This window comes from Panthera tigris, chromosome D3 (genome assembly GCF_018350195.1).
Source record: "Panthera tigris isolate Pti1 chromosome D3, P.tigris_Pti1_mat1.1, whole genome shotgun sequence".
Classification (NCBI taxonomy): domain Eukaryota; kingdom Metazoa; phylum Chordata; class Mammalia; order Carnivora; family Felidae; genus Panthera; species Panthera tigris.
The window spans coordinates 35,170,115-35,184,905 of NC_056671.1; the positions used below are offsets into that span (position 1 = coordinate 35,170,115).

The 14,791-nt window shown below is 36.1% G+C and overlaps 1 protein-coding gene across 1 annotated transcript in view; it reads right to left on the bottom strand.

Annotated features, from left to right (window-relative positions):
• Window positions 1-14,791, bottom strand: part of ANKRD12 (ankyrin repeat domain 12) — a 126,749-nt gene that overhangs the window by 39,008 nt on the left and 72,950 nt on the right. The window contains 1 exon segment of the mRNA XM_042961950.1: window positions 11,085-11,232. Coding sequence (XP_042817884.1) covers window positions 11,085-11,232 — 148 coding nt within the window.

A 14,791-nucleotide genomic window follows, 5' to 3' on the forward strand; every position in this document is an offset into this window, starting at 1 on the left:
AATTAAACGAAATAAGGTTCTTGGGTTATAAATGGATTATAATTTTCCACACCTGGCCTAACTCACTTCCTAACATATATTCTGGAAGTGATTTAAAAATGCCATTTGGAAAGCAAGAAGATAAAATATTCTTTACATCTTAAACGGGAGAATCTTTAATTTTAGGTATATAACATGCAAATTCCTTTATCCTACAAAATGCTTGATCAAGTCTAAACTCCTATAATGATCAAGTATGCTGATAATATATTTTAACACTCTAAAAACATCTTATGTAATTTCTTCCTATAGATATCTTCATACTTCTAAGGTTAAAAGGTTTGCTTTAAAACTTCCTAAGGTGATGCTTCTTCCTACTTATGGTTAAACTGTTAACATCACATGATCCATTTAATAAAAATTTCTGGTATATCTGGACTTAGATAATTGTTTTTTTGATCTATTGATTTATTAACTGTTATAATTCCGTATGTGCATGTATCAACCAGTCATATTTTCATAGCTCCTGAAATATAAAACTGAGGAAATGAGTTTCACAAATTATGACAATATATTTAGAATAGTTACAATTTAATATTTTAACATTAAGAAAATAAGGCTCTTTAAAAATACTGGTCATTTTGTGTATTTTATGACACAGAAATGTACTCAGTAAACACCAGTGGGTAACAATATATCACTGTCTTTTTAAAAGTTTCCTGATCTGTTTTTACAGCAGATGCTAAGAGTAGCTCATCTATTTATTATGATGGAGTATCTCCTTGCTTAAGGTGAAGTACGCAAGTGAGGAAAGTTTATAGCAGCTGCTCGATAAACAAGGCCAGATTTCTGGTGGTTGAAGAAACATAAGAAAAAGGTGAATGCCTTTTTTGACAATGACTGGTATTTGCAACTTTGTTCACTGGTCACTCTAAGTAATAAAATTAGTATCTGTAAATCTGTAACAGAATTTCTACTTTGGCAATTAATGAATGCCAGAAAGTATGGGGGGGGGGGGCACTGTGTGACACAGAGTTACCCACTTCTCCATTACCATAATTATGTTTCATGAGTGTGACATGACTCTGAATAATATGACTGAGTCCTCAGCAGAGCAGCAAGAAGCAATTACTTGTAGCAAACACCATTATTAGATAGAATTTCTGTGCAGGAAGGTAATGTGGAATAAGACTGTGGGGAAAGGGCAGAAATTAGGGGGGAAAAAGACTAAAGAATTATGCAAATTTAAAAGTGCCACACATTTGTATACAAATAAGCTATACTAACCAAGACATGTATTCCTGCAATATTATAAATGTCTGATATGCATGACTTAGGAGAGCTACTCAGTGTAGTCTCTGGACTGAAGCTAGTCTGCAAATTATTACTAATCTGTGGAGAAATAAGGAGCCTGCACCAAAACTGGAAATCAATTTTATGTCACTAGCACACTGTTTAGTTCAGCTGATATTTACTCACAGCCTTTCATCCTTCCTGATAACGGGAAGCAATGTGTTGATTTACATTCTGGCACAAGCTCCTTATCTTGAGGGCCAGTAACAGTTTGTGGAACAGCAACCTTGACTTGAGTAGCACTGGCATAAAGCACAATGCCTAATGGAATAAGCCATATTTTAAATGTTACATATTTAACACTATTTCCTCCAAATTTATTAAGTTCTAAAATTCAGCGTCTTGGTTATATTATCTAACTTTGCAACTCTTAAAGTGTATCTGTCACATGGATGATGTGATATACCAGATGGGTAATGATGCTATCAGGCTATATACATACAAACATCTATGGGCAGTTATTCTTGATTAGATAGTAATACATTCTAAATTTAGATTGGATGAAGTTTGATAAAGTTAAGTCTAACAAGGACCTCATGTAAAATAAACAAAGTGGGTATTTTCATCAGTCTTTTTCAGCAACTCCAAAATTTTTGTATGATACTTACTGATGATTTTTGCATCATTCCTTGAGGGACTTTGATCAAGCAATAATTCAGGCACATTCACCATGTGGAAAATAAATATTCTGAAAAATCAATACATAGTTGATGAACACATGAAACAATCAATATCAGTGAAAATCAAAAAAGGCTCTTGAAGATGTGTTTCACTCTAATTAAACATTTAAGTTCAGATATGATCCCTCCCCTCTTCCACAGGCAATCTGTTTTCTAATGGCAAGTTTTATAATAAAAGCTGCTCTTCACAGCCACTGTTTTCTGAAGAGACCAGAGTTACAGAGTTCATAGCCATAATAAATAGGAAAATTAACATACCATATACAAATTTTCTCTTTTTCAAATCTTATTTTCTTACTTTCTTATGAAAGTCAATGTAATTTTAACTGTTATAGCCCTGGTCTCACACAGCACAAATGACTTGCAGCTTATAACTGGTAGATGGATTTACAAATATTTTAGAAGTAGAAACTGACAGAGGTTAGTGGATGATTACGTTAGCGTCTTCATTTTCTTAATCAGCTGTATCCCTAGTACTTAAATAATACCTGACACATAATCAATGTTCAAGAACAGGTGCTGAAAAACTGAAGGAAAAGGAGACAGAGGAGTTTATTAGGATGACCACCAAGTGACATATATACAGATAAATGATGCTATCATCAATCGAGACAGGAAAAACAGAAAAGGAGTCTAAATGGAAGAGAAAGAACTTCTATTCAGGTCTACTGATTTCTGTGGGCATTTTAAGTGGTAATATCCAGAGAGCAATTAAATATACAGGTTTGAGGTTTAAGAGAAAAGTATGGAATACATATCTGGAAGACCTCACCATATTGATGGTAGTTAAAACTGAGTGTGGGTGAAATTTATCTATGAGAATATGTGTCATGAGAAGACAGTCCAAAAAGTAAAATCTTTGGAAAAACCAACACAGGAATGTATGGGAAGGGAATGAGGAAGAAATGAAGATGAGATTCTAGAAGGAAACTGAGTAGAAACAGTCCAGGAAGCTAGATGAAAGCTGGGAGAGAATCACATTCCAACAACCAACACAGGAAAATTTTAGAAAGAACGTCAACATTGTCAAATTCTGCCAGAAGAGTAAAAAGATAGCTAAGGGCAGTTAGAGTAAAAAGATAGCTAAGGGATCTGGCAGTGAGATCATGTGTGATGTTAGTAAACAGATTCAACAAAGTACATTTCGCTAGGTATATATCCTTTCAAATTCTGTTCCATACTTGTAAGATTTTACACAAATGTATGTACATTTACAAACTCAGAGGTTTAACAAATATTATTCATTTTAAAACTGAGATATTATGATTATCTTGATTTTTCGAACTCAAAAATATCTTAATGAAAATCTCTCCAAGTAATAGCATTAGGACCTACTTTCTCACGGCTGTACAATAAATAGTTCATTGTGTGACTATCTACCACAATTTATGCAACCAATCCCTTGTATCACCATACAGTTTTTCTTTTGCCACTAAAAACAGCGCTATAAAAAACATGAGATATTATCAGAAGTTTAATTGCTAGATCAAGGAGCATACCTATTTAAAAAAAATGTTTACAATGATAAATTTTGAACTTACACAAAAGTAGGCAATGTTATACTATACCACCAGGAAACCACTAGCCCATCATGTACTCATCACTCAGCTCCAATAGCCATCAATCCTTGGCCAATTCATACCTCCATTTATCCTATCCCTATATCACTTTGAGGCACATCCTGTTCATATCATTTCATCTAGAAATATTTTAGTATATATCTCTACAAGATAAGAGCTCTTGTACTGTTAGCTGTTGCCAGACTGTTTTTCAAAGACTGTTGTAACAATTCATGTACTTCCTTTTATATCCCTTCCTCTACTAAATAACCACTTTTGTAAGTTGTTGGTTTATTTTTCCAAAATTTCTTTTTTTAAATATAAGAAAATATACTTATTAGTACATCTTTTAAATGTTTAAATGTCTGCTATTATCTTTCTTTTACCCTGACATATGAATAATACCTTGGTCAGGTACAGAATTTTTATAGTGCAGTTTTCTCTCAACAGTTTATCTTCCACTGTTAGAAGTTCTACATCCAGGAGAGCCTGGGTGGCTCAGTCAGTTAAGCATCCGACTTCTGCTCAGGTCATCATCTCACTGTTCATGAGTTTGAGCCCTGCATGGGGCTTTCTGCTGCCACGGTTAGCACAGAGCCTGCTCCAGATCCTCTGTCTCCCTTGCTCTCTGCCCCTCCTCCACATATAACATGCTCTCTCACTCTCAAAAATAAACATTAAAAAAAAAGTTGTAAGTCCAATGCCAATGTGACAGTATTTCCTGGTAGATAACTTGTTACATTCAGAACTAAGGAAACTGACAAATACATGTCTGGTGGATGTGGGGGATATGTGTGTGTGTGTGAGCACACATGTTTTCATTAAACCATCTGGGGGCGCCTGGGTGGCTCAGTTGGTTGAGCGTCTGACTTCGGTTCAGGTCATGATCTCATGGCTTGTGAGTTCAAGCCCCGCTCCGTGTTGACAGCTGAGAGCCTGGAGCCTGCTTCGGATTCTGTGTCTCCCTCTCTCTCTACCCCTCGCCACTCACACTCTCTCTCTCCTTCAAAAACAAATAAATGTTAAAAAAAAATCTTAAACCATCTGGAACTCACTCACCTTTATAACTGATAGACTCAGGCTATCAGAAAATTTTTCAGCTCAGGACAATTTTTTTCTATTTGTTTAATTATGGACTATCTTTCACCTGCTTCTTTTTTTCCCTTTCAAATTCCTGTAGATATTACTCACATGTTTGAGCTTTTACATATCCTAGATCTATTCTCTAAGTCTTTTTTCTTTTACGATTCTTTCTCTTTGTATTTTTGCTGTGTTGTAAGGATTTATTTTACATGATTTTCCAGTCTGACAACTTAAAGCCCTAACAATGATCATTCCTCAGTGGAGTTCTGCTTGTATAATCATGTTTTTTATTAGTTCCAAAAAGTCATTTTGTGCTGTACTTGAATTTTCTTCAGTGCTCATTTTTGTTGTCCAAGTTAATCTGCTTCCTCTAGTAGTTTTATTTAGCTGGGTTAACATTTTGTTTGTTTAAAATGATCATTCTCTCAGATTTCTAGACAACCTTGAAGGGTTGCCTTTCTTTGTTAGCACACTGTAACCCAATGGTGGGAGTAGACCGAGGTAGTGGTGGAAGGTAAAGTGGCCTTCACCCCTGTGCCTGCCAGTTAGCAGCTAAAGTACCAGGAGAAGGCTCTCTGTTGTTTGATTCTAGATCTCCTCAAACTTTTCTAGTCTCTGTAATGGACGAACTCAGCCTACAGATTTAGCTATTCTTGGGATTTGTGGAGGCTGAAAAGTCCTGAATAATCCCTCAGGGCCAGTAAACCCTCCCCAGCAATTCAACAAATATTTACCAAGCAGTGTCTATGTACCACTTAAGGAACTGAGATCTACTGGATGGTTAAGAGGTGAAAACAGATGCTGGAAAGAATGTTGCCCCCTTTACAATTGTGCCTATAGTTTTAGTTTCATTCATTAACATTACCACTACTACACCAAATACTGCTATCAACACTTTACCCAATATTGTATTTTTCTTTCCTTCTTTACAGCCCCCACCCTCGGTCTCCTCTTCTTATAATTAATCCTACTTTTGGATAGGTGATAGTGCTGATCACTTCCTAAGTGAAGTAAAAATGCCGATCATTTCCTTAGTGAAATAAAGGAACTATTACTATTGCTGGTCCCCCTCAAAACTACTGAAAGCTTATCAGGCTTTCCCCAACATATCATGTTAATAATTTTTTAGTATCTTTTAAATGGAGAGAGAGAGAGAGAGAGAGAGAGAGAGAGAGAGAGAGAGAGAGAGAGAGAGATAAGAATTTCTTAGCATCTTTAAATGTAGACAGAGAGAGAGGGAGGGAGGGAGGATAAGGGAGAGTAAGGGAGGGAGAGGGGGAGGGAGAGGCAGACAGAGAATCCCCAGCAGGCTCCATGCTCTCAGCACAGAGCCCGATGTGGAGCTCATTCCCACAAACCATGAGATCATGACCTGAGCTGAAATCAAGAGTCAGATGCTCAACCAACTGAGCCACCCAGGCACCCCAAGAATTTCTTAGTATTAAAAAAAAATCTAATATCCCAGGGATTCCTGGGTGGCTCAGTCGGTTAAACGTCCAACTCTTGGTTTTGGCTCACGTCACGTTCTTGAGGTTTTGTGAGTTCAAGCCCTGCATTAGGTTCTGTGCTGAAAGCATGGAGCCTGTTTGGGATTCTCTCTCTCTCCCCGTCCCTCCCCAACTTGTGCTTGCTCTCTCAAAATAAATAAACTTAAACAAACAAACCCTAATATCCTGGAACTTACAAGTGTCATCTATCTCGACTGAGTTTTATGCAAAAATACCCCAGAAAAGTATAACTCACCTATTAAACACATGCTTTGTTTTTTTAGTCTTTCTCCTTTTTAAACATTTTAACTTTTTCCTACAGGTTATCCTTTCTCATTTTCATGCAATCTATGTTGAAGAACCAAAGCTGTCTGGGTCTCCCACAGTCTAGATTTTGGTTAATGAAGTTCAGCATATCCCTCAAACCCTGATATTTCCTCCAAGTTGCAGCTGGAACCTGAGGACTGAGAATTGTATTCTTTCATTGGGGGCATTGCAGTTTTTTTTTTTTTTTTTTAATTTAATGTTAGCAATGCTTAGATATATTAACTGGGAGTTGCAAAACAGTTAATCCTTTTCCCCCATTCTTTTGGCTGAATTAATCTTAAAAGTAAATACTTCTCACCTATAAAGTTACCCAGTGATAAAGTTCACATAGGAAAGGCAAAATAAATGATTACTTTCCATTTTTGCCTAATTTTTAAGATAACAAATTAGTTCTCTGATGATGAATTAATTTAAAAATTTATCACTATGGAATCATGGATTTAAACATAGATGCAACTAATACTGTTACTGAAGCACAAACTATCCCATCTTTGGCCAGTGGGTACTCCTCCAACTTGTTTCCTAAGGCTTTTTGACAAGGCTTTGATAGTTTCCTTAGAATCTGTAATGACAAAATGTCCCAAGTTTACCGTCTAGATTTCCTCAAAGAATCACCTATTTTTTCCCAGTTTTCTTTTCATTTTTTTTTTTCTTTTTTAATTTGAAAGAGTGTGAGTCGGGGAGGAGCCAAGAGAGAAGGGGTCAGAAGATCTGAAGTGGGATCCATGCTAACATCAGTGAACCCAATACAGGGCTTGAATTCACGAACCATGAGATCATGACCGGAGCTGAAGTTGGATGCTCAACTGACTAAGCCACCCAGGTGGCCCATCCTGCTTTTCTTTTACTTTTAGTAGAATATATTTCAAGATTATAATCTGGGCACTAGGAATGACTGATTATTGCATACTGTCTTAATGTCACTGCTTTTATATCTTTTCAACACATAAAGCAAGGAAAGCTTATATACTGATATGTTTACATATATATATATATATATATATACATATACATATATATATATATATATATATATACACTTTTTTTTTTTTAAGTTTATTTATTTTGAGAGAGACAGCAAATAAGGGAAGGGTAGAAAGAGAGAAGGAGAAAGACAGAATCCTAAGCAGGCTCCGCACTGGCAGCGTGGAGCCCAATGCAGGGCTCGAACTCATGAACTGCAAGATATGACCTGACCCGAAGTCAGATGCTTAACCAACTGAGCCACGCGGTACCCCAGTATTTATTTCAAATTTCATTTGGAAATAATTTCAGACTCACAAAAATCTAGAAAAAATACTAAATACTATATATCCTTTATTCAGATATGCCTGTTATTGTTATACTCTCTTGCTTTATAACTTGTATTCTCTCTATATATACATGTGTGTATATATACATTTTTTCCTTTGAACTGCATGAAGGTAAATTATATACATCATGGCTCTTTACCTCTACATACTTCAGTGAATATTTCCTAAAACATAAGGATATTATCTATCACCACAGTATAGTTATCAACTTCATAAATTTACACTGATAAAACGCTAATCTTCTGTCCATATTCCTTGTATGGTATAATGTTCTTTATATAGTCATTCTCCCCCTCCAGGATAGGATCCAGAAAAGGAACAGGTATAGCCCTTAACTGTTATCTCTTTACATAATATGGAACATTTCTATCACTTTATGACATTGACATTTCTTAATCTTTCATGGTGCTGGCTCTTAAAAAGAAAAAAACCAGAACATTCCTCATGATTATGCATTCACAGCCAGAATGCTAGAAAAGTAACATTATATCCTTCTCACGGTATCACATCTGAAGGCACATGATGTGCATCCATCCCTCCCTTGATGATGTTAATTTTGACCACAAAGTTCAGTGCTGCTAAATTTCTCTTCTCTATCATTACTGTTTTCCTTCTCCTCTGTTGTGGTATTGGTGAAAAGGCCATGTAAATATTCTGCTCATCATCAAAAAGTCCCCTGTAGATTATCAGCCATTAGTGATTCTTGCCTAATCATTTTTACCATAAAAGATATAAATGATCAGGTAGGGGTGGGAACTGACTAGGAAAGGGTGTAAAGAACTTTCTGGAATGACAGAGACAGTCTGTATCTTGAGAAGATTAGATTATACAGGTCTATGCAGTTCTCAAAATTCAGACTGCTTCAATGAAGATTAATTTCACAAATGTAAATATTATCTTAAATAATCATACATGAAAACAGAACTCTAGTTAATGAAACGCCTGCTAAAGGATTTAGAAATGTCTGCAATTTATTTTGAAAGGCATCAAAAAAATAAGAAGATTGGATATGTGATAATGTAATAAAAAAAATCTAGTAAAAAGTTAATAGCTAAGAAATTGTACTTGGTGGGTACAGAGTGTACACTACATAATTCTTTGAGCTTTGCTGTATGTTTGAATATTTTTTTTTAACTTTTTAAAACCTTTATGTTCGAGAGAGAAAGTGTGCAATGCAGACGAGGAAGAGAGAAAGAGAGAGAGGGAAAGAATGAATGAATATGAATCCAAAGCAGGCTCCAGGCTCTGAGCTGTCAACACAGAGCCCTGCACGGGGCTCGAACTCATGAACCATGAGTTCATGACCTGAGCTGAGTCGGACACTTAAGCAACTGAGCCACTCAGGCACCGCTGAACATGTTCATAATAAAACACTGGGATTCTAACTTCTGCACAGCAAAGGAAATCATCAACAACATGAAAAGGCAACCTAGTGAATGGGAGAAAATATCTGAAAATATCTAAAATATATAGAGAACGCATACATCTCAAAAGCAAACAATCCAATTTAAAAATGGGGAGAGGATCTGAATAGACATTTTTCCAAAGAAGATGTAAAGATGGCCAACAATATATGAAAAGATGCTCAACATCACTAATTATCAGGGAATTGCAAACCGCAGTGAGATATCTCCTCACACTTGTGAGAATGGCTAGTTCCAAAAAGACAAGAAATAAAAAGTGTTAGCAAAGACGTGGAGAAAACAGACTTTTGCACTGCTGGTGGGAATGTAAATTAGTGCAGCCACTATGGAAAATAGTATGGAAGCTCCTCAAAAAATTAAAGATGGAATTACAATTCCCAGCAATTCCACTTCTGGGTATTTATCTGAAGAAACAAAAATACTAACTCAAAAAGATATATGCACCCCATGTTCACTGCAGCATTATTTACAATAGCCAAGATATGGAGGCAACCCAAGTGTCCATCTATGGATGAATAGTTAAAAAAGATGTGGCATATGCATTAATAAATTACCTAACCATAAGAAAGAATGAAATCTTGCCAGCTACAAAGGACCCTGAGGTCATCATGCCAAGTGAAGTAAGTCAGAGAAAGACAAATACTGTATGATCTCACTTATATGTGTAATCTAAAAACAAAACAAAAAAACCCCAAGCTCACTGATACAGAGAATAGATTATAGGCTGCCAGAGGTGGGCACTAGATGAAATGGATGAAAGGGGTCAAAATGTACAAACTTTTAGTATAAAATAAGTAAGTCGTGGGGACGGAAGGTACAGCATGGTGATAATACTGTACTATGTATTTGAAAGTTGCTAAGACAGATCTTAAAATTCCTTATCACGAGAAAAAAAAGAAAAAATATTTTAACTATGTAGGATGATGGATGTTAACTAGCCTTACTGTAGTGATCATTTTGCAATATATACAAACACCAAATCATTACGTTGAACACTTGGAACATAACGTTATAGGTCACTTCTACCTCAAAAAAAAAAAAAAAAAAAAAAAAAGTACAGGGTAGACCTTTCTGCTTCAAAAGTATAAATGTTGCTTTATTGCTTTCTGGAAATGGCTGAGATTAAATGAGTATGGTTTGATTTTTATTCCCTTATTTATAAGAAGCAGCATTACCTAATTTCTTGTAGAAATTCTTTAAAATTTTGTGAGGAAATGGCCATTATGATTCTTAATAAATTCTTGAAGAATAAATTCAATGAGGATTTTTGCCTGAAACATGAATCCTTTCAAACTATAGGTAAAAGACTTTCTTTAATGCAGGAAAGTTTTCTTCTGTTACATCTTTAATTGTTTATGTTTAAAAGGAAACCAAGTACATCAAAATTTTTCTGAAATATTCTTTTAGATCTTTCCTTTTTAATACGATGTTTATAAACTGTGCCCCTACCTTACAACAATGAGCAGAGTTCAACCACCTAAATCACAGAAGTCAAAATGCAAAGATGACTCACTAATGCCAGGAAAAACAGGAAGGGTTTGGTTAGTAGCTCTCTAATTTATAACAGAATGAAAGAAGTCAGAGTAGCGTGCTAACAGCTGTTAATGGGGAAAGGTTCTGCAGTAGACTTGAATGTGATAGCAGTTTGTGGGGGGGGTGGGGTGGGGAGGGAATCATGAAAATAGGGCAATGCCATTATGTCTCCACTTACACAGAAGACATGTAGTAAATACCTAGGTTACTAAATTCATCATTCTTAATAGCTGGCTAACATTATTCTAAGGAACTCAAACATTTTCTGTATTGTAAAGCAGAATCAGAATGTTTTACTAAACACCACGTCAAACAAACAGTTGAATGTAGATTATCTGAAACGAACCTGTATAACTTTCATCATCATCAGACAAAGGCACCTCTCTTTTTAGCAGCAATTCCAACTCCTCTGTCTCTGCTACATCCACTGGGCGCTCCCCGTGCTTATTAGCTTGAAATGGATTTCCACCATGACGAAGTAACAGTTTGACTATCTGCAATATTAAACAGTAGGAAGATTTAGTCTCTTCAGTGTCCGTGTCATTTCAACCATTCTCTTGAAAACACATATCCTTCTGCCTCATCTACTCTGCCTCTGTTCCTCAGTGTCTGTCTATTCTAAATCATGATTACTTTCTTCAAGTTCCATTTTCATTGCCATCTACCCTCAATCTGATCTTATCTACTACAAAGATGTTTCCTCCTCAAAATTTAAGCTGGGTTATTTGAGCACTAAATCAGATCATTTTTCTTCCTGTTCCATCATCTATTCAACAAATATTTACTGAGTATCTATTAATGAGCACTGCTCCAACTTTTGTAGATAAATCCACGAAGAAGAATAACAAGCTTCTTGGCCTCTTAGAATGTATATTCAAAAGGGAGTCTCAAAAGAAGTATTATCCTTTTGTTTAAGGCTAATATCACTACTAATGCTCTTAATCATCTTTTTTCCCAACTTCTAGGAATTTAAACTGTTAGGAACAGACATGGATTTATTCAGAACTAATGAATCTTTTTTTTTTAAAGTAGGCTTCAGGGTGCCTGGGTGGCTCACTCGGTTATTTGTCTGACTCTTGGTTTCAGCTCAGGTCACGATCTTAAGGTTTTGTGAGTTCAAGCCCCATGTTGGGCTCTGCACTGGCAGGGCGGAGCCTGCTTGGGATCCTCTCTCCTTCTCTCTGCCCCTGCCCCACTCACATGGTCTTGGTCTTTCTCAAAATAAATAAACTTAATTTAAAAAAATAATAAAATAGGCTTCATGCCTAAACGCAGAGCCTAATATGGGGCTTGTAACTCACGACCATGAGATGAAGACCTGAGCTAAGATGCTTAACCAACTGAGCCACCCAGGTGCCCTAGTTCTAATGAATCTTAGACTTTAAGGCCCTCACTTTCATGGTCCCATTACAGTGTCCTGTATCTAATTTTGTATTCATTACTTTGACACAGTTCTTAAGCTCTCTTGTCTCCTACCACATACAGTAAACTTTGGGCTCCACAAAACCAGGATGTGCCTGGCTAGTTATTTCATTTCTTTTGTTTGTTGCTTATCTTCTTCCATGTTTTTAAACCGCTTTTTGATTGGCTTTCTTAGAAGTCAGTCTCTTTCATCTTAAAAAAAAAAAAATGGCAATAAAGAAATGAAACACGGATGAAACAAGAAATTGTTTAAACCTATATTCCCCTCCTCTGGTCAAATCTTTTTTCCTTCATAGTCAAGCTTCTGAAAAGATGTTCACCCTTACGACCTTGAATTTTATGGCTCTTCATTCTTCTACCTGCAATGTCCCATCATTCCCATGTTCATCAGTCCCATGAAATGGGATCTGTAAAGATCTAAGCCAATGATTGTTTCCCTAGGGCTCTGTCCTTGATTCACAGTCCCATGCTCTGGTCTACACCATCTATTTGGAGATCTCACCCACTCTGTTCGAATGTGATTGACAATTTGTAATCCATTCATTTATTTTCATTCTCTTGTTTGCTCTTTCTTAGCCCTCTCTCTTGAGCTCCAAACACAAATATCCTGGATATATCGATGAATATATTTGTATTTCAATGCAAATACAATAACTATGTATTGTATGTAATAAATATAATGCAACTACAATGCAATAGTTGAAACCAACAGATCCCAAATAAAGTTCATTAAAACATCTACTTTATCTTTTATCTATTTCTATTCTTAGTGACTAGCACCTATATATATATACCCAGTCACTGCAGCCAGAAAGCTGGGAGTCAGCACTGACCCTTGTTTTTCACTGTAGTCTACATCAAATATTATTAATCCTGCTTGCTTACAGTCTCTTCTTGTTTTCACCTTCTATTTCCATTGTGTGTTCTATATATACAAATCTATACTATAATTAATTTACACATTTCTCTACCCTTGTTCTAGACCACAAACTTCATGTGAGATCAAGTATTTATTCCCAACACACAACAATGGTATTTTCTTGTATTTAGGAAATAAATGCCTTTTTAAAGAAACCTTATGAAACAAGATGTTGTAAATTAGGAATTCCTAACAAATGAAAAATAGGTAAGAAAAATGAAGACTCATAGTGAATAATGGAAAATTTTTTTCTGGACTATGAAAGAATAAACTATCAAGTTAGAAAATGTGAAAGATAAGAATGTATCAAAAAAATAACTCATGATTCCAACTGTTAATATTTTATCCCTTTTGTTTGCTAATTTTTATCAAATTACACATGCTTACGATTTTAAAAGATCAACTAGCTTTTCAAGGCCACTGGTGAAGAACGACTGTCTCCAAAACGTATCTCCACATAGTTAAGTAACACACTTAAGTTTGCTTCTTCCATATTTTTCAGTTTTAGGCACTGCCTATTGTCTTACAATGTAAGATGTGGATTCAGCTGTCTGTCACCAACTCTCATCCTCTCCCCTGCCATACACATACATTTCCCTTCTTCCTAGCATTCTAACATAATTACATATGTATTTCTTGTGCATCATTAGGCCTAATAAAAATGTTGAGCCAAGTAGTGCTCTATGACTAAATTTCTGTTCTTAAACAACTTTATTTTTCCCCTGTGGAGTTAACTGCCTTGATTTTTCATTTGCTTAGTTTTCTACATAACCATCTTTAATTCATCCCCCATTCTGCTACAAATACAGTCCTCTTCGATTCAGTATATTGTCATTTTTTGTTACAGACTCCTTTCTCCAAGCCTTCTAATGTGCTCTAAAATGGACTGGTTGCTAAGATTTGCTTCCCAGCTGTCAGCTCCCTTCATCCTATAACCCCAGAAATACCCTTTCCTCAATTTTGTGTTGCGTTCTTTACAGACTCTTTTTTTTAATGTTTATTTTTAGAGAGAGAGAGAGAGAGCGAGAGAGGGAGAGAGCGCGCGCATGCACACACAAGCGTGAGTGGGGGAGGGGCAGAGAGAGGGAGAGAATCTCAAGCAGGCTCCATGCTCATCGAGAAGCCTGACTCTGGGCTCAATCTCATGACCATGAGATCATGACCCAAACTGAAATCAAGTCGGACACCTGACTAACTGAGCCACCCAGGTGCCCCAATCCTATCTTCTTTTTTGATTTACTCCCTTTATTTTGTTGAATCACCAACTCCAGAAAATTCCTGAAGAAGTAAATATTTTGAGATTTTTTTACATGTCAGAAAATACCTTTATCTGCATTAAAAAACAATTTTCCCTCCAATTCTGAAGGTATCACTCCATTATCTTCTAGCTTCTAGGGTTGTTAATGAAAAGTCTGATGCCATTCTGATTTTTTTTTTTTTTTACCTTATATAATGATTTGTTTCTTCTCTCTGTAAATTTCAGGACATTCTTTGCCCCTGTTGTTCCAAAATTCCAGGATAATGTATCTTTTTTTTTTTTTAAGTTTATTTATTTTGAGAGAGCGAGCACAAGGGGGTAGGAACAGAGAGAGAGAGGGAGAGAGAATCTGAAGCAGGCTTTGCACTGTCAGAGGACCCGATATGGGACCTGAACTCATGAACCGCAAGATCACGACCCAAGCTGAAACCAAGAATTGGATGCGAAACCAACG